Source organism: Leuresthes tenuis, unplaced genomic scaffold, assembly GCF_036924035.1.
Source record: "Leuresthes tenuis unplaced genomic scaffold, fLeuTen1.0.hap1 SCAF_7, whole genome shotgun sequence".
Taxonomy (NCBI): domain Eukaryota; kingdom Metazoa; phylum Chordata; class Actinopteri; order Atheriniformes; family Atherinopsidae; genus Leuresthes; species Leuresthes tenuis.
Genome location: NW_027325361.1, coordinates 17654720 through 17677985, shown reverse-complemented (window position 1 = coordinate 17677985; position 23266 = coordinate 17654720). Strand labels below are relative to the sequence as shown.

The 23266-nt window shown below is 41.3% G+C and overlaps 1 protein-coding gene across 1 annotated transcript in view; it reads left to right on the top strand.

Moving 5' to 3' along the window:
- Positions 1-23266, top strand: part of cpamd8 (C3 and PZP like alpha-2-macroglobulin domain containing 8) — a 43998-nt gene that overhangs the window by 19550 nt on the left and 1182 nt on the right. Inside the window, exons 23-43 of the mRNA XM_072389629.1 lie at positions 80-131; positions 252-550; positions 1234-1302; positions 1412-1568; positions 1718-1894; positions 3160-3241; positions 7027-7183; positions 8636-8710; positions 10125-10290; positions 12115-12201; positions 12384-12520; positions 13189-13344; positions 14052-14114; positions 15409-15665; positions 15753-15840; positions 17810-17884; positions 18045-18150; positions 18336-18446; positions 18529-18741; positions 20203-20274; positions 23009-23210. Of these exons, the coding sequence (XP_072245730.1) occupies positions 80-131; positions 252-550; positions 1234-1302; positions 1412-1568; positions 1718-1894; positions 3160-3241; positions 7027-7183; positions 8636-8710; positions 10125-10290; positions 12115-12201; positions 12384-12520; positions 13189-13344; positions 14052-14114; positions 15409-15665; positions 15753-15840; positions 17810-17884; positions 18045-18150; positions 18336-18446; positions 18529-18741; positions 20203-20274; positions 23009-23210 (2801 nt within the window). The remainder of the gene's footprint in view (positions 1-79; positions 132-251; positions 551-1233; positions 1303-1411; positions 1569-1717; positions 1895-3159; positions 3242-7026; positions 7184-8635; positions 8711-10124; positions 10291-12114; positions 12202-12383; positions 12521-13188; positions 13345-14051; positions 14115-15408; positions 15666-15752; positions 15841-17809; positions 17885-18044; positions 18151-18335; positions 18447-18528; positions 18742-20202; positions 20275-23008; positions 23211-23266) is intronic.

Genomic DNA, 23266 nt, shown 5'->3' with positions numbered 1-23266 from the left:
ATTAAACACAACATATTGTGCGAGTTTTTCGTTGCCACTTCTTTCTGACTTTTTTGTCTTTCTCTCACTGTGCTTGCAGCCAGAGGGCCTGCCCAGAGAATACACCTACAGTGTTTTCTTCTGTCCCAATGGTCAGTGCAAATATGTCTTTAAAATCATATCCCAAAACAAGTTTTCAAGCTAATGAGGGATCATAATTTTATTAGTGTCTTTTCCCTAAAACAAGGTGTATTTTGTTTTTCCATCCTCAGAGAGGATCCACATTTCCACCCCTAATAAGTATGAGTATCAGTATGTCAAAAAACCTGCCAAAATGAACCAGTTTGTAGTGGCAGTGAAGACCCACAACGATGCCCATTTTGCCCTCTCTGCAAGTCCCCATGACAGTGCAGAAATGCTTGAGATTGTATTAGGTGGAAGGCAGAACACTCGGTCTTGGATTTCTTTGGGCAAAATGGGTGACCCCCTGGTCAATGTCCCGACACCAGGAATCTTATCCTGGGATGAGTTCCGCAGTTTCTGGATCAGTTGGAGTGGAGGCACGTTACAGGTAAGAAGACAAAGTCATCGTATGTGACAATAAACTATTCCACACAAACGATGAAATGCTTGTTTTCAGCTGGTTAGCGTATGCTCTGACACAAAGAGATGTGAGTGAAAACTGCTCAGCAGGCCATGGGGTCTGTGTGTCAGGAGAACTGGCGCCACATTTACTGGTGTGCCTCCCCGTAAGGTCAGGCTTAACAAGCTGATGTCACTGAGGACACTTGGTGAACCTTGGCCTGGTGCTCACACCGCAGTCAGTGGCTGGCACACTGCTTCCCAGCCTCAGCATTAGCTTTGCATCATTCATCAAAGGCAGTAATTAAAAGCCCGCACATTACAGCCCAAACAGTTCATTTATTTTCTCGGGGGAACGATGCCGTTTTGGGATGGATTAGCTGTGGGGCTCTCAATTGCATGGTCTTTGGTTAAATGTGATTATGAAATTATACTCTTTTACCGGAGAGAAAGTGTGCTCTACATGGGTCTGTTGAATGTTTGTTTTGAGATTGTGTGGGAGGTGCATGAATCACACGGGGAACACTTGGCAGAAGGACCAGCTGTAAGGGAACATTACCAGTTGATTGAAAGGGCACGGGAGTTGAAAGTTTGACCAAAAAAAATGAAATAACACAAGCGAAAAAATGACGCCATGTTGGGATTTAGCTTTTCTGTGTTTTCTCTGTCCAGGTTGGCCATGGTTTACATCCATCCAATGAATCCATCATCCTTCAATGGGCAGGCCAATTCCCTGGACAGGTTTGACACTTTTATAGTATCTGTATGCAAGTTGCAATACATTACCAATTATTTTGAAATGTTAATTTTTTATTTGTTTAATTCTTTTTTTATGTGTGTATCCATGCAGGTGCAACACATTGGCTTCTCAACAGGCTGGGGCTCAGTGGGGGAGTTCAAGATCTGGAGGAAGGAAGACTCTGATGACAACCACAATGAAGCTTTCACACTAGGTGTCCCACAGAACATGGTGCCTGGATCAGAAAGGGCCACTGCATTTATGATCGGTAAACTGATCTATGATTGGATGCCTGTAGATATTAATTGTTATTTCCATCATACTCTTATCTACAATCACAATGGCACTGACATACAAAACCTTTGAAGTGTGAGTAACTAATGTTTATTTCCTTGTGTATTTGCACACCTGTAAAAGGGGATGTCATGGGACCAACTCTAAATAACCTGGACAAGCTATTGAGGCTGCCCTTTGGATGTGGTGAGCAAAACATGATCCACTTTGCCCCTAACGTCTTTGTCCTGAAGTACTTGCAGAAGACCAGGCAACTGAGTCCTGAGGTGGAGAACGAAGCAACCGACTACCTGCTTCAAGGTAAAATCAAGGTCAAACCCTGGAATCCAGCTGTGTTTTTCCCTTTTGCAGCAACTTGTATTCATGGACCAACAGTCAGTGTTACGTCCTCCTGGTGGGTTAAAGTTAAACTGCTTGATAAGTCTTGTCATAATAAGTGTAACATTTCCTTAGGGGTTAGAAATGTTGATATATTTTCATTAGCAGAGTTAAATTAACTCCAACCAATACTGTAACGCTTTGTTTTTTACAAGTTGTTGTGTTAGACGAGTTCTTTTGAACAAAACTTGACATTAAACTGAGAACAGATTGATTCAACCTCTTATTTTCTTGTAAGAAAAAGGTTAAGATATTTATCAGATGATTGTCATATTCCCAGATACCCACTGTTGCACATTTACTCAGCAAATAGCTGTTTTAGAAAAAAAAAAAACAAGATAGATGGTTTAGCTCTTCAAGAGGATTTCAAGAATCCCAACAGGTAGATCACTTCTGTCTCAGTGGCATGCAAAACATTTCTATGTCTCACTTTCTGACAGAACGGAATGTTTTATATAATGATAGGCAGGCTGTATATTGTCAAAGGATTTTTTTATTTTTTTAATATACTTAAAGTCGGTACTACTGGGTTAAAGTTTTCTTTCCTTTGACTGAGGACTGACTATGGATATGGAACTTGGAATTTCTTGCCATATATGCTTTGGCCTGTTTGGCACTTTGCTTTGGATCATGAACTGGATCACTCAGAATGACCAAGACCAGTCTTTTTGTCCATCTTTTCTCACTTTTTCTTTTTCCCTTTTCCCCTCGCACCCTAACCAAGATCTCCCGTTATTAAGGAAAACAGTCACCCTGGCCAGACTTTTCTAGGCCACCCTACTGATGAATGTTTAAGAGTTGGACATTAACCTTGAACAGGAAGTGAACTCCATGAGTTATTCTTGACACTTTGGTTGAGGTTGATCTTCATGTGGCAAAGTAAGCAGCTCCCCAAGTCTATTTCTAGGGTACAAATAAACCACATGTTGAACTGCTGCTTGTGACAGTGTTTGCATCACATGTACTGTAAATATAGCCGGCTCCTGTTTTATGTATCATAGGACGACAGGCAGAGAAAACAAATAAGTTTTCTTCACAATTTAGTGCCTTATTTTCTAGTTTTACATCTTGAATTAAATGGACACTTATCCTATGGCAAACAGTCTATTAGAAATCTATGGAACTCTTTTTTTTAACTGAGGCAGAGTCTTTTCTTAACAGTGTATATGCACTTTGTTCTTATCCAGGCTACCAGAGACAACTGACCTACAAACGTCAGGATGGATCCTATAGTGCCTTTGGCGAAAGGGATTCTTCTGGCAGTATGTGGTGAGTCATTGCAGGTTTCGTTGTTGAAGTTTACACAACTCATACCATCCAAGATATGCTTAGCTGTAGCAACATTCTTTGGCTTTAACTGGGTCATAGGTTACCGGCCCGAGCAGAGAGATTGTGATCAAAATCTGAGTTCAGTGTGATAAAATGAATCTCTTCCTGTTGGAATGTGGGAATAGAGTGTTTATTGCACGTTGTCGGGGCAGGCAGGCAGAATGAATTATCACAATGTTTTTTAAGCTGAAATCAACCCTCTCAGTGGGGCTTCGTTGCTTGTATTTTGAGGCACAGGAGCAATGTGCATTCCTCTGGGTAATTTATGAGCTGAGGTGGGTATTATGATATTTAATAGAGCTAACACTGTGAAACAGCAGGTTATATAAACGATAGAGAATCGTAAACAAACTGCGTAATTGGATCCCTGAGGCAGGCAAAGTTGTCTGGATTTATTTGCAGTTAATCTGGGTTCATATCCGAGCCACTGAACGGACCCATACTGCTTTGACCTCACAAACAAGCTTTAAATGCCACTATTGGAGACAGTGTTATAGGTTGTCTGGAGCCACCTCACCAAATGGCTCCTTACCTTTTTATTGACATTTCTTAGAAAATAGAAGTGATGTCTGCCTCCTAATGACTCACAACTGGGGTGTAGTTGGTAATATTAAACTGCCACAAAAAGGTTGAACTCTTCACCTGATGACTATGAGAGGATATGAGAATGTGACAAGCAGCACTTTGGAGTTTTCTTTGGTGCCAAGGCCAACAAGTGTGGGTTTATGAATCAATCAACAACACATTTGCATCCAAAACAAGCCCAGCTTTGTTTTAGCTCCAGAGTTCATAAGTACAGCGGTGCTTTTACTGCCTGCTTAAAAGCAGCCATAAGGCTGTGTTAATGTTTCCCAGCATGTAAAAATGTATTGGAGTGGAAACTGACAGGATGTAATAATTCTGAATGAACAACGACTGGCAAAAGGGGTTTGTTGTACAGTATCTGCCGTCTTTCATGCTATAAGGTGTTGACACTGCATGGAGTGTTACCATACAGGGCTACCAGCTCTCACTCATGTTCATCCGTCAGTCGAAAGGTTGCTGGTTGGATCCCCGGCTTCAAAACTTTACATGTCAAGGTGTCCTCGGGGAGTGTTTACTGAATCAGCGTGTTGTGAAATTTCCCACATTAACCGGCGCAAACAGAGCAGACTTTGTTTTAGCTGCAACTCCCAGCAGTGAAATGAGATCACAGATACACTGTATATCCAGTCTGTATTTGTGACTTCACCACTGTGAGGAAAACAGTGAAATTTAGGTTTTAAAGGACAGTCACAAATCTTTCAGGGTTTTCAACAAGTTTCCATAAACATGCACGTGACTCAAATTCACCTGTCAGTTACCCTCCAGGCCTTCTCCAAACTGCTTGTAAGTTCCTCACATAGATCCCCAGGCATGTCAGGTAAGCCAGTCACGCCCCAATTCATATCAAATATGTTAGATCTATTTTCAAAAGGACCATCTGCACATTATTTTTTATTTGTAGGTCTGTATTTAGCCAGTAACTTGTTGACAAATTGTGTTGACTTAATATTTTATGAGAGAAGTTGGTTCCTTTTTAAGGGGCATCTCAGGGATACTGATTTTGTAGCTAGCAGCCATGCAACGACCCTAAGTGGTATTGATGCTAAACCACTCGACTGTTTTTATTGTAAAGGTCTTTAATTGACCGTATTCATTCCCTAATGCACCTAATATACTTATTAATCCTAATAGTAGTTGAAGTTAATTGTAAACCGGAGATTTGAATTTCAATAAATTCATTATTCACATGTTTTATTTTATTATCATTAATAGGATTCATGACGTTTTAGGTATGTTTTACACTGCCCGTGTCCACTCCTCAGCACACCCGTACCCTGTTTAAAAAAACACCAACTCCGTGTGAGAGTGACACTTTACGAAACCCTGTTTCAAAGACTGCTTTATGCCCCCACAGTCCCACATGCTCTCCCATGGTTGCAGCACAGCTAAACGGTTCGCTTTTAACAAACCTGACATATTTCTTTCACCTTCTATGACAGTCTTGGAGAATGGTGCAGACACTCTTCGTTTCTCTCTCAGTGACAGTGTTAGTTGTGGGCTTTACATGTTGAGGCTGGCATGGCATTTGAGTCTGACTATGGACTGATCTGACAGCATAAGCAGGGTTAGGGGGCTGAATACCAGAGATGGAAGGAACTGATATCTGCTGCTGCATCAACCTAATGCCTATGTTCATTCCTGAGCCAAACCTGCGAGCAAATCTTGCTTTTTTTCATGTTACTTTGCTTCTTTGTAGATGTGGCTATGTTTAAAATATAACATCATGTAGGGTCTGTGTGTTTATCATATAGTCTACCGTACTGTAAAGTGAATACAGTTTAGTAACAGTATCATCACCTGCAGAGAAATTTGGCTGCTAAAACGATTGAGAGAGACTTTCTCCAAGTCATAAGATTTCTCTGAAAGTTTGTCAACTTTGTCATGGTGCATCCCGACGTAATGTTTTTGAAAGAATCCTTCCTAATCTCGTCTTTGAAGTGTGGATAACAGTGGCTCAGAGAGGGAACTTGGAGGTAGGAAGTTAGAAAACAGGAGGATGAATTAAGGAGGGGGAGAATCATGAGAGGGGGACCCTCGCCTGGGCCCAAGGGGTGGAAGTGAGCTTTCCTCATGCTTCCTTCCTTCCCCAAACTGACTTACATTTACTCTTTCCAGTACCTTTCCCTGAGGCCCAACATTTAAAGCCAGTGACACAATGTTACTTAATATTATAAAAATTCTAACAGGCCTGTGGCATCAGTTTAGTCTCAGGGGTGGAATAAATCCAGCATCCGACCAGGGAAGATTTAATGTTTCGGTTTATGAGTGTACTATTCTTTTTCCTACACATCCCCCCTGGTGCTCCTTTCTTGGATTATGATCTCACTTATAAGCTGTGTTGGGAAACTAAAGTGTGACCTGTTTGTGTATTCCTTCATTTCCATCTCGTTTTTCTCTCCTCTCATGGTAAACAGCTTACCTCATCTTATAAGTCACTTGTGGTCAAGGGTGCTGTAATGGAATGCCTTGCTGTCACTGAGCAGTTATTGGCTGAAGACTGCAGCTTTCGACCACTACCGGGAGGTCTGTTGTTTATGGATGAGTGTATGTTTATTAGCTTAGCCTTGTCCCCAGGGCTGACCTTGGCCTTTCTCCGTTGCTCCCCTGGTTCTTCTCCACTGTGGCCCATTAAAAACATGGCCCATAAACTTTCAGTTGCACTCCCAGGCCAGCCAGAATCACAACCATCGTCCCTGGGTTCTGTGTTTGCATAAGTTGCAGGACGCTTTTGGGTAATCTTTAGCTCACAACCAGAAACATAAACTGACTGGCTCATGTTCAATTTCACATTCTCAAGAGCGCAGCTGCCCCATCCTGTAGCACTGATCAAACTCTGCCGCACCCATCTCCTCCCCTCCTCATTCCTTTCTTTTTTTCCCCTTCCTCAAATCCATCTATACATACCAGACCTTTTATACAAAAACATGCCTCCATCTATGTTCCTCTCTAGTAGGCTTCCTCCCTCTCTGCTGACAGACTTAAAGCATGCAACATACTGAAAAATTCCCTTAGTCTACCGAAATGGTCATAAAAAACACAATAACTATTTTCAGAAATTTGCCAGTGCATACTTTAAAGGCTCTTCCTCTCACTCTTCCTTGTCCATCTCCCCCCTCCATTCCCATCTGTCCTTCCTTTAGGTTGACAGCGTTTGTGCTGAAGTCCTTTGCTCAGTCTCGGGGTTTCATCTTCATTGATCCAGAGGAGCTCCGCGCAGCAAAGTCTTGGCTCATTAGACATCAGCGAGATGATGGTTCCTTCCCTGCTATGGGGCGCATCCTCAACAAAGACCTGCAGGTAGACCTGGATGGACACGAGATTGAAGGGTTGTTTGCTTTTCTCTGCATTTAAAGCGGGAACACATTTAAAAGTCAAAATGCTATGTCGACAGAGAGCAAGGGGAGTTTTTTCTTTAGATTTAGTTTGTTAAGTATTAAGTTAATCAGTGAATCAACACTTCATAGACTTTCAGTTCCAGGACTTCTAAGTTGGAGAGTGTGTGGATGAATTGATGCCAAGAAGTAGAGCCTCACTGATTATGACTTTTTCAGGCTGATGCAAAAACTGAGTTTTAGGGGAACATTTTTCACTTTTTCGAAATATTGTCAGATATTCCTGCATGCATTCGTATATATTTAGATGCATAAAGATTGTCAGCACTGAGAGCTTTCTGGTTTTGATTTCTCGCCCAAGTAGCATTAACCAGCTATGTTCAAATGGGCTTTGGTTGAGTTCATGTAAACATCTGGTTGAAAGGAAAATACATGGAACACATTCCCCCTCAGCTTTGATGACAGAGTAACCATTTATTGGCTTCTTTAAATAAATATGGCTATTGGCTATATAACACAGAGCAGCAAAGAATCTCAACAGTCTAACTTTCCCCTCTCCTCCGTCTTCTTGCCTGTGACCCCCGAAATTGCTCACATTCAAATATTTTATTTGTCGACTCATTAAATGTACCTGCAGGAGGGAGAATTGGGTAGATAGGAGGCTTGCCAGGGGAGCTGTAATACTCTGGGTTATCCTTTGCCAAAGTCATTTCTGCATCCAGACAATGACAGTGGCATGACATTTTAATTCCACATTGTACGCTGAGTTTTATAGATGTGTATATCTATATCTATTTACATATATAGATATAGATATACACCTTGTCACAAACACATTTTATGGTTATATGACAGAAATTATTAAATGCAGCTGCAACAAAAAATGTTTAGATGTCACAGCTGTGTCACATGGCAAATTTCATTGATGGTGATGTCTCATTCATGCCTGTTGCTTCGCCTCCTCTGCTCCCATCTCTGGTGGGAATGACTAAGAGGAGTCAAGGAGAGGAATCAAGTGTGTGTAAATTGGAAAATTGGATTAGTGGGAAGTCTTGGCCCCAATATCAATTACCCATAATTCAGATATTCACTGGTACAGGCTGTTGTACAGACTGCATAGCAATTACACTATTGGAGATGGGTTCCCAGATTGGTTAACAACACACTGTGGAAATGTGTTATGGCTCCATACCACCAGCTGTCATGTACATGTGCTGCAGTGCTGCTGTTGTAAACAATGGAGTTGAAGTCGCTCTGCTGGACAAATTCTGTCATGACATCAGCTTTCAATGCATTACGCACTGTAACAAAAAATATGTTATATCCACCTATATCAGACTGCATAGTCCGTAACGCGTTGGACAACTTTTCTAGGATGTGACATTAAGCAAAAACAAATTTGTGCTCTTGTTCACAGGGAGGGATCCACGGGAAGATTTCACTGACAGCTTATGTGGTAGCAGCTCTCTTGGAGACAGGAATAACCACAGAGGTAAGATGTCCAATGACATGACACAGCAGAGTGTGCCTCTCACTACCCAATCGCTCGCTCGAAGGAAGCTTTTAAAGGAACTGATGGCGCTTAATTTGGCAGCTCAAAACAAAAACAAGTTCAAATATCCCTGGTCCTGTTGAGTCACTTATCCTGGTTGCATTGTTTTAAATTGTTATTTATTATCAAATGAAATATCAGTCCTAAGAATAAACCCCCGGTGTGCTACCTGTCCCACTTAAACAATTGCAGTCCATCAGACAAGCCCGGGTCATGTGTGGACTTATCACTGCATTCCAGATAGTTGTGAAGATGGATGTGCTGGCAGTTAGCCCATTCAATTTTGTTATGCCCCAGCGCTCTTAATGTAACGTCTAATCACGTTTGAACCACCTCAAAAGATTTAGGCTGACATGCAGAGACAGTTTAGTCCCTTAAAAAAAAAAAAAAACACCTCTCTTACATTTCGGTTTCTTCTATTTTTTTGTTTTTTTTCCTTTACATTCTTCACTTTTTCAATTCGACTCAATTTCAAAAACTTTATTTGTCCCCGGGGGACAATTAAAGGGATACAGGGCAGTTGTACATAAGTAACACGGACAAGTTAAAGATAAATATAGTCTATTATTTATAGTCTTTATACTCACCATCCTCAATGATTAAGTGTTCACTAAGATAAAAAAGAAAAGTTTTCAAAAGAGCAATAACAATCTTCAGCTTGTTCTATGCATTCTTAAAACATAAAAGCCTCTAATTCTCTGATTGTTTTTGCCTTTGCTCGCCAGTTGTCCAAATAGTTGATTCTTTATTTCGCATTTGCTCTCTCTGGCTTGTCAGCATCCATCTGTCTCCCCCCTTTTGCTCTGCTATCTATTCCATAAGAGGTTCTTCCGAGAATCTGCCCTTTTACAGCTGATAAAGACTGAAAAGGTATCCATCACTTCAAAGCAGTGCCTCTATCTCCCTTCCAATTTCACTTAATTAAAAGATGACTGCTGCAATTACAGTGAGTGGCTCTGGAGGCCTATCATCTCATAGATGAGAGGGAAGGTCACATCTGCATGAGATGAAAGTCAACTCTCAGCTTTTTAATGGACAAAATTAATGTTTATCAACAACTGAATTTTTCCCAGAAAAGGACTGTTGCACAATTAGACGGGGCAGCCTCGAACGAGCTGAACGCCAAATAAGATCATGGCAACAATTGTGTCTGCATAAAAATGATACCAAAGCCGCCTCGTGCAAATAATTGGGAAGTAAGTTACTGCAGTAAGGGATACCTTGTTTTAAAGGTATCAATGTTAGGAAACAAATAGAACTTAAATGTGCCCAGGCATTCAGATTCAGACATTCCACAGTTGAAATTTCTTTCATTGCTGCATCTTGTAAGCAAAAATGAACACTTCTGGTACAGGAGGAGAAGGTGGCAGTGGCCAAAGCCAAGGATTTCTTGGAGAGCAACACATACTCTGCTGACGATCCCTACACAACCGCTCTGTCTGCGTACGCCTTGGCTCTGCTACGCAGCCCTTACGCCCCGCTGGCTCTGCGCCGCCTCAACCACATGGCCATCACACAAGGTACTACCGCACGTCACTGTGAGCAACACGATTGCTATTCTCCTTTGGTTTCATTCGGTGAAATATCAGCAACCTGGATAACAGATGTACAAATAAGCCATGAGCAAACCCAGATGTTGTATTTATAACAGCAAAACCAACAAAAGAAAGAAAAGAAACATTCTGCAAAGACAGTAAAAAGTAGAGAATGTATCTACCTGTAATGCCAAGTGTGACATCATCTGTGAGGTCAAACAACAGGAGCCAAAATATTAAAGGTGAATTTGTCGCTTGATCTTCAAAAATCACCGCAAGGGGGCAAAAAAAAAAAGTATTTCTCTTCATCACTTGTGTTTTCTGTCAATTCATTACTGTGTCCTCTCATTTTACCTAAAAAACAAACCGGAATGACAGCAACTAACAAAAACAAGTGTACCTTAATTTTGGTCTTACTGCTAATACTATGCTGGCCAGTCATGCTAACACAGCTAACTTCGCACAGTTTATTATTTTACAGTATTAGTTTTATTATTGTAGTTGTATTTATTTATTTATTTAATTTCATCATTTGATAGTCTTATTTTGTACTGTAACGATTCAGCGAGATCGCAGTTTTTTGCAGAAACGTAGTAGCGAACATATTAACACTGTATACCTGTGTTCTGTTTTATCGACGCAAAAGAAACATTCTTGTTCACACACACCAAAAAGTTACAGCTGCAAGATAAGATACATGCACAATGTTTACAATGTGAAATCTTCCCGTGGATCCCTCCCTGTGGACAAGAGCACTTTTTATTTACTGGTCCAGCTGCAAGTTCTGCATCAGATGTCTTTTACTACCCAAAAACCAGTCTGAAGCAAAGAAAAGCAACACCAGTATTATTACTATTTTAACTCTCTGCATAGAAACATGTTTTTTTCTAGGAGGGGCTGGTAACAAAGGTGACGTTTGCTTGCCAGCAGCTGCAGACATTGTTGTTCTGTGTTCATTGAATTCTACTCATTTCTATGCTCAGTTTGTCACCAGTTTATTCACGTGCTACTGCCAACACCGGCTACTGCTTCCTCCTTTTCTTGCGCTGTTGGCTCTAAGGGAGACTGGACTCTATGGTGACTCATGTTCCATTTAGTGGTACAAAGTGGTATTACAGTACATCACAGTCTTTCCCCAAAGGATCTTGAGTGATATATCTTAGCTGCATAGTACACAGGTGTCTTTGTATTACATCATTGTTATTGCTTTTTCTAATTCTGTTGATACCTGTGGTTATATTTTTTATGTTTTAACCTTTTTTTCTACAAAGAGCACCTTTCAAGACTGCTCAGTTGAACAGCTTCACACTCGACACCTCACCTCACCTCACCGGGTCGTCAGCAATACAAAGTGTGAAGTTAAACAGCTGAACCGATGCCAAGAATTACAAAGAACTGACATAAATGGACAGAGATGTTCTTTCATTAGTGAGATTTACAGTTACAGCCCGAAAACCAGAGGGTACACAAGCACACGCTATAGGACATTAACAATTTTTAAAGAAGCCACGAGAGTTCTCAACAGGAGTTCAGTCCACCGCACCCTTCTGTTTCTTATCTCACTCTTGGTTTCCTTTGGCCATTTCCTTCTCTTCCTCTTGACTAACGCCTTCTGCAAGTTTTGGCAATCAAATCTGATGTGTAACTACAAAAATGCTCTTGTTAGATCACAATTTTAATCTCCAAATACGATAAAGGCCTGTGGCCTTGATTGTGTAATTGTTGAAAGAGATTTGATACAGTAATCAACGAAGCAACCCCCCTTTCCGTCAGGTGTCTGTCTTTATTTTACCATGCTTGTCTCCGTAGATGGACTCACGCACTGGAGTCTAACCGGCAGCACTGTGACCGACGAAGACACTTTCATGGGCTTCAGCGATGGCCTCTCTCAGTCAGGTATCTGTTGATTATAAGACATGGAAGCTGACAGGATGAGTAATTTGTTTCATTAAAAGTCAGCAGGAAAAAATTGCTTCCTTATATCTTTACGTGTTTGATACTGATATTCTATTGTAAATAAAAAAAGGAAAAAAGATTCCGGATAATACTCTTCAAAGTCAGTTCTTGTTTGATCCCAGTGGTGTCAGCAGAGGTGGAGATGACAGCATACGGTCTTCTGACCTACACGCTGCTGGGGGATGTGGCTTCTGCATTGCCTGTGGTCAAATGGCTCTCCCAACAAAGGAATGCCTTGGGTGGCTTCTCTTCCACTCAGGTACTGTTTTTTTCTGGCCATTTTTCTTTGACTTGAAGTCTTTACTCCAATCAGCCATAACAATATGACCATCTAATATTGAGTAGATCCTCCACTGACCAGTCTGGATGTCAAAAAAGAACATCTAAGGGCATCCCGGAGTGTCTGGTAGCAGGACATTAGGAGTAAATCCTTTTGGCCCTGTCCGTTGTGGGGTGGGGTCTTTGTGGATTGGGCTTACTTTCCACAAATGCCATCAGATCCCATCAGACTGGTATGTGGGGAGTTTGGGGGCTGGTTGAACACCTCTTTGTGTTGTTCTTTGAGCTCTTCCTAAGCAAATTTTTTCAGGGCCCAGTCCTGTCCTACAGGGGAGGCTTCTACTGTAGAGCAGTTGCCACATGTGACATGTGACTGTTCTGCAGAAATTGTTCAGGTAGGTGACAAGAAGTAACATCCACATAAATACCAACATGCAAGTGTTGCCAGCAGAACATTGCATTAACAAGATGAGCAGTGTTGCTCACCTCACCTGTCCATGGTTTTATTGCTGTGGCTGATCAGGGTATATTTGATCTTCTTTTATAATTCAGTTTCAGATGATGTCATAGATAAGCTATAACTTCTAAATATAAATTCCTTTATTGATCCCAAAACTCAATTAGACTTTGAATTAAATCCCATTCCAGGACACATGTGTGGCTCTGCATGCTCTGTCAGAGTACGCCATCCTGTCTTATGTGGGACGGGTAAACCTCACCATCTCACTTGCCTCCACCAACTTGGACTTCCAGGAGACCTTTGAACTAAACAGGGATAACAAGAAACTCCTTCAGAGTGCCAAGGTAAATGTGGAATAAAACTAATCATTGGCTTTTATATATTACAAGATATAACCAATTTGGCATGCTTACGCCTCTAAAATGTTTGCCGAGGTCGACAGCTCTTTATCAAAATGAATTGTCAGTTCCACCTATTACCAGTGGAATTCCATGCATTGCAGCTCACAGAAGCCCCTGTTTTTATATGCAATTTAGAAATGTTTGATTACTGTGACTGATGAGCACTTATGTACCAGAGTCACGGTCTGGCATCAAACAGTAATCTGTGTGTTTGCTTGTTCAGCTATTCAGTATCCAGCACCTTTTTCTTACTGCCAAACCAAACCAGGCTCACCTGGGCTGTATTTCCCAAAAGCACCGCGTTGGTCAGTTGATTTAGGAACTGTGCTTTACTGGCCTGTTTGCCCACTCATAAAACAAACTTGAAAGTGTTGGGAAGATCAACCTTTACTTAAGCTGTGCGGGTAAAATGACTCCATCAGACAGCACAAGCAGTTCAGGTGAGAGTCCTGTGGGTTCTCTCTGCCAGGCATGTTACTCTTCTATGATTAGTGGTGTCAGCTTAATTGGGGGCAATTAAGGGCTTCTGGTTCGTAGCCAGGGAGCCACTAGTGGCAGTGCAGCAGTCTACAGCATTCATTCACTTGATAAATGACTCACTCACCTCTCCCTGCCCCCTCTGACTCTCTTTTGTCTCTCTTATTTTTCAGATCCCTAGTATCCCCACAGGCCTTTTTGTCAGCGCTAAAGGAGAAGGCTGCTGTCTCATGCAGGTATCACACACACGCAGACACACAATTGCATGTTTGCTGTCTTGAAAATAACACGGGTGTGTCGCACCACGGTGCCCAGATTCCACCGTGAAATTTAGAGTTTTTTGGTAGAGCTCAATCAGTTGTTTAGGGGTCTTTTAATTCCTGTTGTCTCCCACCTACACACATAAACCACTTTTATGAACAAACAGACAACTCCTCCTTTATAGATGACATTCAGTTCTGACTTCTTATCACCCATATTTTTTAACATTAGTCTGCTTTAAAACCAAACATATTATTAATTTAAAAGCATGATCACAGATTTTAAACAGTCTCACTTTCATAAACTTTTACTTTATGATTCAGCTTTATGATTTGATTTGAGTGCAACACTTCCAACCACAGCAAAAGGTTTTGTGATGACCTCTGTGGTGCCTGAGATATCTTCAGCTCACTCTGCTTGGCAGGTTTCTCACAAACAAATTTTCTCTTCATCCGCACCCCTTCGTGCATCAATACACTTCCCTTACAGCCCCTTGGGCAGCAGCACCTGGGCTCTAATGAAATACAAGAGTGGCGCAATCAAAGAGTCCTGCCTTTGTATGTGATTGTAGACAGACTATAAGTAATATGTTTTGTGCCTCAGGGTTAGCATTTAGTAGCTTTGCAAATGTATCAAATCACACTGGATTATTTATGCAGAAGTTGTATAGTTGTAGGGATAATCTCATTTTGTGAAATTTAAAAAAAAACACCAAAGAGTGAGTTTTCCTCAGGCTAAAATAGTAGTCTGCTGAATGTGTCTTGTGTCCAGGGAAAATGATTTGTGGTTGATACTTGAAATTTTCTTTTCTCACTGACTCCTCAGTGCCTGAAGTCCTAAATATTTTAGCTCTTGGTAGGTTGTTGCCAGTTGTTGATCCCGCAAACTTAATATCTCATGTTGTAGACGGAAAGTAATGCTAACAGTGTAATTGACTAATTTAATTTTAAACTAATAGAATAGAATAGAATAGAAAAATACTTTATTCATGACAAAGTATGATGACATCATAAGATTTGATAAATGCAGTTGGCTTAAATTCTGAGTGCTGCATTTCGTAGCCTAACATCTTGAGACCATTCCACAACACGGGAAGAATATCAGTCAACATCAATCAAGTGGACATCAGTTCAACAGCCAGTTCAAATATAACTATATTTATAAGTATCGTGATTATAAGAACCTACTGTCTTTGTTGGTCTCATTTGAATGCTGGCTGCCCAATTTTCATGAAAATCATTTCTGCTTTTTTGCTCTGTGTGCCTGTAGATTGATGTGTCTTACAACGTACCTGACCCAGTAACCAAGCCAGCTTTCCAGCTCAAGGTGGATCTGAAAGAGCCTTTTCAGGAGCGACACCTGCAGTCTCAATCCTCCTCTTCCCGACATTTTGCCTCACGCTCCCGAAGCCGAGCTGACAATCGTTCCGAACTTAACCGGAAGCGCCGAGCACCCATCGATGATGACGACCCGGCAGCACACCGAGACAAAATGGATTTCCACATCTCTTTAGAAGTTTGTGCCAGGTATGAGCTGACCACACAATCATGTAAAGAGTTGCTTCTCACTTAACCTTCTATTCATCCTAAACACACACTTTTTTTTTTGTCTAGATGGCTCCATTCAGGCTCATCTAACATGGCAGTCATAGAAGTTCCCATGATTTCGGGTTTCCAAGCAGATGTCGAAAGTCTAGAGAGGGTACGTAATGGCACTTTGCCAGAGGTTCGCTTACGGACGCTTACTGGCTATTGTTGTTGGTCATAGTGATGGTACAAATAATCAGGTAAGAAACAGAGACAGATGTAATCACATCTGTAAGCCATTTTACAAAAAGCAGCATGTCATGGAATTTATCGGGCTCATCCTGTTTTCTTCAGAAATTCCATTGCAATCATCGCACTTACGTTTACACAGTCATGTACACAAAGGATTTATCCTTAAACTTACTCACACAAACAACTGCGCATTATAGATATGGAAGGTTTTTTTTGCATAAATATTTATCGGAGACAGAGGCAATAAAATGTCACACACAACTAATTGGGCTTTTTCAGGTACAGAGAAACTTGTATAGTTTACAAAGCGCAGAGGAGTGGATCATCAAAAGATGATGAGTCAGTGATAAGGGGAAGGTCAACTTTCGGGCTGATTACGGGTCATTTCCCACTTCACCCATGAAGAGCTTGTCTCTCATTACTAGACTGTGATCGGGGCTCAGTCTGTGGGCATACAGACTCCATAAGAGACTCCACTGTGGCTACCTGGAGAAATGTTAAACTTATACACACGCTTACACTGAGGCTGACCTGAGTTGTATTGGCTAACAAGCTCAGTTTTGCACCTCTGCTGGACTCCATTGATTTTTACTGTTGCCTGCTTCACTGCCACCTACATTCCTCAGTTTACAGTGGCAAGTTTGGCTTCACAATCAGGTTTAGTTGCTTTCATTGATGCTGTGGCCATGAATGATTAGTCCAGTGACTACTCTTATCACCTGATTTAGTGAGCTGCGCTTAACAACCCAAAACACATTGTCGGCTCAGCATTTCACCTATGGGAGTTCACAAAGAATGTTTAGTCACTTAATAGACACATAATAGTTTAGAATAGAGACTGATTTTACAGAGTGTGTGACAGAGGATGTGTGTGTGTGCAGGCAAATGTTTGTCTCTTTTGCATCAGCTTAGGCTGAGCCCATCACAAACACCTGCTGTCTCAAGGCTGCCACCTTTTACAGAATAAAAAATCCTCCTGCAAGAGGAAATTAACTTATGGCTGTAAATACACACATGCGAATTCATCATAAATAGCATATTCATGATTCATTCATATACTCAAAAGATAAAAAAAAAAAAGTCTGTCTGCTCTATCCCTTCTTGTAGACATCATCCATGTTGCATTTCTTTTCTTATCTATGATCCAGCTGAACTCAAAAGCATCTGTAGTCCACCTCTAGGCCACCTCTCCACCTCTTTTTCCACATTGTTCCACAAGGTCTGACCAATTGTTGAACCTGGGGAACTGCAGTTGTAAGCTAAACTGAGTCTGTGACTGGTGACTTGCATTTGATTTGCCTTCCTCCTTTTGCCCTTAGAGTACATTGAGTTGAAGATCATGTGACAGATGGTCAGTAAGGGCCAAACAAATATAATTCTTCAGTTTAAGTAGAAAAGGGGAGTATGCCAGCTAAAGGATTGGTATACTGAGGTCTGAGATTGTACAAAACTTTATACTCCATAATATTTTGTTTAGTTGGATTATTGGAAAATTAGCCCATTTTACCTCCATGGGTTTATTTATCCCAAGATTTCATTTTATGTGTTTTACATATACAGAAATATCCAATTCTCTGTGAGTTGTAAACATGACATGACATGAATGGAGCTGTCCAGTCCATTGTGGTGCTGATTACCGTTAATGTCAATAATGATGACTTCTGTCTGTGGTCATTCCTGCATTTTCATTTTTGTCATGTGGCATGTTCACCTGTTTTCCAATATGGGATTTTCTCAAGGTATTGTAACGAAGTATTGTGAGGAAACACTTCCAACCATAAGGCTGCAATAGTCCAAACCAATTCCACTACTAACCTGATCTGAATATATTTGACATTTCTTGTGCTTTGCCACTTTATGATGTTTGTCGTACTTACTGTCCCCCTTAACAGCTGCTGATGGATAAGAGAGTTGGTCTGAAGAGATACGAGCTGGACGGAAGAAAAGTGTTGTTCTACTTTGATGAGGTGATCAAAATTCTTTCTCTCTTGACACATGTGAAAGCATACAGCAGGGTTTACACAGGGGTGATTATTTTGTGTGTGTGTGTGTGTGTGTATAAGTTCTAGTGTTCAGGTTAGTGCCTGTGCTCATATGTATGTGTCTGTGGGTCTTCATTTTCCTTAGATTCCCAGTCAGTGTATGACATGTGTAGCCTTCCAAGCTGTCAGGGAATACATCGTGGGCAAGACGGCACCTGTTCCGGTCAAGATCTATGACTACTATGAACCAGGTGTGCCTCTTATGAATCTCTTATGCTCTTTTCGCTGCTACAGACCAGGAAAACCACGTAGTGTCCTCTCTTTTGTCAACATTTGCAAATTTTGAATTTTTTTACCAAGTTATGATGAATGTCATCGTTGTTTGGTGTGTTTGGATGTGTGACTGTCCTGTTGTGGGTCTGGGCTTGCCATGCAGCTTTTGAGGCCACCAGGTTCTACAATGTTAGCGAGGGCAGTCCCCTTGCACGAGAGCTGTGTGACGGACCTACTTGCAATGAGGTGGAGAGTTCAACTAATCAGTGGACAGGTGGGACATTTATGCTATGCCCATCACACTTTGCAGACACCCCTCCATCAACAGTATCCTAAAAAAGATGACCTTCCTGCAGGTTTTGTGCAAGCAAACCAGTGCAACAATGTGTTTGGCTGTCTGGAGGAGGAGCAGTTTGAGCGTTGCACCTGCTACAGGGATTGTGGCTACGACGGGGAGCCTGTTTGTGGGTCAGACGGGCAGCTCTACCAGAACCAGTGTCAGATGGAGGTCTTTGCCTGTCGCAATGGGACTCGCATTAAGCAGGTCCCACCATCTCAGTGCCCACACAGTAAGAGTTCTCTCATTACACGTCACTAAGCATCTTATTTTTTCACAGACCTAATAATTGCGTCACATCTCTACTTGCACATTACTACAGCCAAGTCACAGAGCACAACATATTCCCAGCTTTGATCAGGGATTCAGATAGTATGGGCGGTGTGTCAGCTCACCTTTGATTCCACCAGCTGGACAAATAGTTAACCACGTGCAGCTTAGACAGGAATAGGTCGAATGTGTTATTGTGTTATAAACTGTAATTACTACCCAGCTACAGTTGTGAGCAGTGTTGATGAGACAGGGTGGACAGGCAAAAAAGTTTCAAGTCATTGTAAGTTTAAATTAAAAAATGATAATAAAAGCCAAACATTTGCTATCTAACAGGGACATTCCTACATGTTTGCTCATCAAAGCAAGTCCACCCCCACCATCTGCTATTCTTCAGGGAGTCGATCACAACATCTTGTGCTTATCACCACCCAACACAATTGTAATTTGAAGAAATATTTACAGGAAATGATGATAATGGTGCAGCTGTGCCCATATCTATGCATCTATGCTTATATCTAGTCAAGAGTTGACTGATACTGTGTGAGTGTGTTTCTATCAGACACGGTTGGTTTGCTTTGTTGTAACTCAGTACAAGTGTATAATCATGAATTGTGCTTGGATAATGTGAGTCCGCTGTTGTGCACCTGCAAGTGTGATTATGCTCATCTGTGTGTGCCGTGATCTTAGCTGAGGAAACAGCTGTTCAGGTGTTGGGCTGATTATTGGATGAGCTCTCTGAGAAGAAGTGCCCACGATATCACCCTCCCTCCACCCCCTCACCACCACACACACACACACACACACACACACACACACACACCAGTCCTCTCTCACTCTCCGCCATATTACAGGGCTCCCTCCAAATGACAGAGTGCTTTTGTCCAGCCTTTGAAATCTTTGTCACATTCCTTTCCGACGCACAGCCCAACAACAAAGGAGCCTTCATGTTGTGGAGCAGATTGGGAAAAGGCATAGACAAAACTTCTGTGGGAAAAGACCTCAGTTTGAGCCAAGTGGTTCATGCTGTAGATTATCAAAAGGTTTGTAAATTTGTTTAGAGCTCCCTGACCTTGTTTGTTTGTGTATGCTTGTGTGGGGCAGATTCATGCCACCATATCCCAAATTTGAAGAAGTAAAAGATACAATTTGTTTCCACTCATGGCCTCCTGGGCGTTGTTTGGCCGCTGCTAATTTAGCGCTGATAGATTTTAATGCAAGCCTCATTTGGGACTAAGTGTACATCATTATTTTGCCAAGAAGTGTTGCTCAGTGGAGTGGATAATACTTCTGGGCAGTGTTTAGATTATGCAACACAGAAACTTTATCAAGTCTGTTACAGTTATTTATTTTAAGATGAAGTGGAAGCCACATAGATGTGAAGAATCTCAAGTGTATCTTGTGGGTGTGTTTGCATTTCCAGTGGAGACCACCAAGGACAAGCAACCAGTCGTGAGCCAGGAAACCGAGCAACCCTCAGTGCCTGTACACACAGGTAAGTTCATTTACCAAAGCTTTACACTCACACTTTCACATGCTTTAACTCCTCTGTATGCTTTTCTTCTAATATTTCCATCACTCCTCTCTTGTCATGCTATGCTCTTTATTCTTTTTGCTTCCCGTAGCTCTTCTTTGTTCTTTTGATATTTCTCTTGATTATGCACATGAGTCTACAGCATGTTTAAACTTCTTCTATACGAATGCCACTGTGTTGATTTTACTAGGTTGATAATCTTCTTCTTTTGTGGAAGGGGGTGTGGGGGGGGGTTGCATTTGCAGAAAAAGAAAGTAAGAGACAAAGACATGAAAAGCCTGTGATGAGGTTTGGGGGGGAGGGGGGTGAAACACTGAAAAGGGGGGACGGTCTAACAGAGAGAGCTTCAAGATGAAAGAAGAAAGGTAAAAAAAAAAAAAAAAGGAGCAGGCTCAAAATGGGAGAAGGGAGAGGAGGAAAGTGGATACGTAGGTGGGGTGTGTGGCTGCACATTTCCCTGCCACCACATCATGTCTACAATCAGTGTGATAAATAGGTGGATAAGTTTCACGCAGCAGGCTTAATTGTTGCTGTCATGAGCTTGCCCCTAGCACAGAGGCAGCCAGAGAATTCCTGATAGGATGTTTAGCTGTGTGTGTGTGTGGAGGGAGGATGTAGCTATGTTACATTTGGCAATTAAATTGTGAGAAGGGCACAGCAGCCTTTCATAAGCTGCAGAATGCTGTAGTCTTTTCATGCATGCTGCTTGTACACATTGTGTGTTGTACTCTTTGAAGTGCAAATAACATTAAAGTCTGCCTGTGTGACTGAGCTGTGTACAGGTGTGTGTGTGTGTGTGTGTGTGTGTTTGATGTGGTGTGGCCTGCACTGACTTGTTTCCGAGCCTGCAACTCCCGGTAGCTGCTGCTCACAGAGCTGCTCTCAGTCAAAGGTCTCCTTAGTACAAAAGCTAAATGCTTCTTACTTACCACAGGAATGTTATTCCTCACACTTAAGCATACATCCATATATGCACACACACACACACACACACAGGCATAAGCTTATTGCTTGCTAGCACAAGCAAACGTGTTAAGATACACGCACTCGGCTACAATGACCCTGGGGTGATTAGAATGAATAAGTACTGCAAAAACACTGTCATTGTAAACCATTACATTGTTGACGACATGCCCGCTAAGTGCACCAAGAGTGTAATAGGTGAAGGTAGGTTGTGCCAAGGAACTGACATTTTCCTTCAGGACACTAAAGGAAGCTCTGGAATTAGCTTCCCTGTGCAGACTTGTCTTATTAGTGAACTTGTAGCAGCGGTCAACATACAGTACAATTCTCACACATTTAAAGGCTCTTTTGAGCTGAAACCTTCCCACCAGGCGCTTCCATTTTATGGTCATATCACTTTTGAATTAGCCATAAAGTGGCTGATGTAAATGTTAAAGTGTAAAATGTTTTTAATTTTACGTGTTAGTACATCTCATGATAATGTGCCTCAAAAGTTTTTAAAAATTAAGAAGTTGTCGTAAAATGAACACTGGATGAAACTATACCCTAAAAAACAAGCAGGAAAAAACATATAGTGATCCTACAGTAGCATGCAGTAGAGAATGTAATATCTTAAGCAGGGTGGGACCCCCACTGGCTAACCTGCAGTATTGCTTCTGAAGAGGATTAGATGAGCAGGTTTTTAAAAGTAGAGCTTTCTGGTCAGGTTTTGTATTTGTAAAGTAATTTTTTTTTATTTTTGGGAACACAGCCTAGCTTCCTGTCATTATTCTTATACAAATCCACTGAGAACTAAGAATAATGACAGGAAGCTAAGCTGCGTTCCAAAAAATAAAGTCGAGGCACTGTAAAATTGAGGAAGAAAAAAAAAACAGTTAAAACCAATATTTATTGAGAAAAGAACCGAGGAAATATTGCAACTGGTGAATCTGAGAAAAGTATTGGTTTTCAGAGATACATTTCTTCAGGTTTTTGATATTGTGCCAGCAATACATTTCCAAAAAATTGACAGTGGCACATTCAGCCGTGGGCTGCATCATCTTGCATATATGTACATATATGTTGAGCATTAAATATGCTTTCAAAACTTTTAGCCTTGTCCCTTATGTACTAAATCCTTTGATAATATTGTACATTATACATATTGCATTCTTTTTGATTTCATGTTGACATGATTGTTCCTGAACAGTTGAACTATATATCCACATGTTGCAGAGTGGTGAGCTCCATTTCTGGAACACTGTTCTGTGGCGCTAATTTTACAACCAGTCATGTGACTGACTTGTTGTTAAATGACCTTTTTTTGTCAGCTTTTTTCTTTTTTATTTGCCTTCAGTCTCAACTTTTTAAAAACACATTGTTGCTATCAAACTCAACATATGAGCAAACAGAAACCGTACAATTTATTGCTTTTAACATTTGAAACTCTGTCTCTGTACAATTAAATCCAGCATTCACATTATTTATAAATGATTATGTTGAGTTTAGTATTTATTGGATAGACCCAGCTTTTTTTTTTTAAATAAGGCTATACATAAATACATAAACATTACTTCAAAATAGTTGAGATGGTGAAAAACGGAACATCACACCACGGCAGCCAGTAGTTTAATCTTGACCAACCTAATCAGGTGCTTCCTCATCACCTATTGGGGATGAACCGCTCACAGGCCTTGCATCTGTCGGCCTTTATTTGCTTGAATGTGTCTCGGTTTGTCTTTGCTTTCTGTAGGTGAGGAGGAACAGGGTTCCATAGCGGAAGTGTCTTACTACTCCTATGAATACGACTCCGATTCTGAGGCTTTCCTTGCCGATGCAGACGGAGGGGATCATTTTGACCTGCCTGAAGGTGGGGGCACCGTGGACTATAAGGTGCTCCTACAAGCAGATACCCAGATACCCACAGTGGACACAAAGAACACCCCTGAGCGATGGTAGGAGCTGCTTCATTCGTGCTTTTGTCTGTTTCAGTGAACCTGGGATAGTCCAG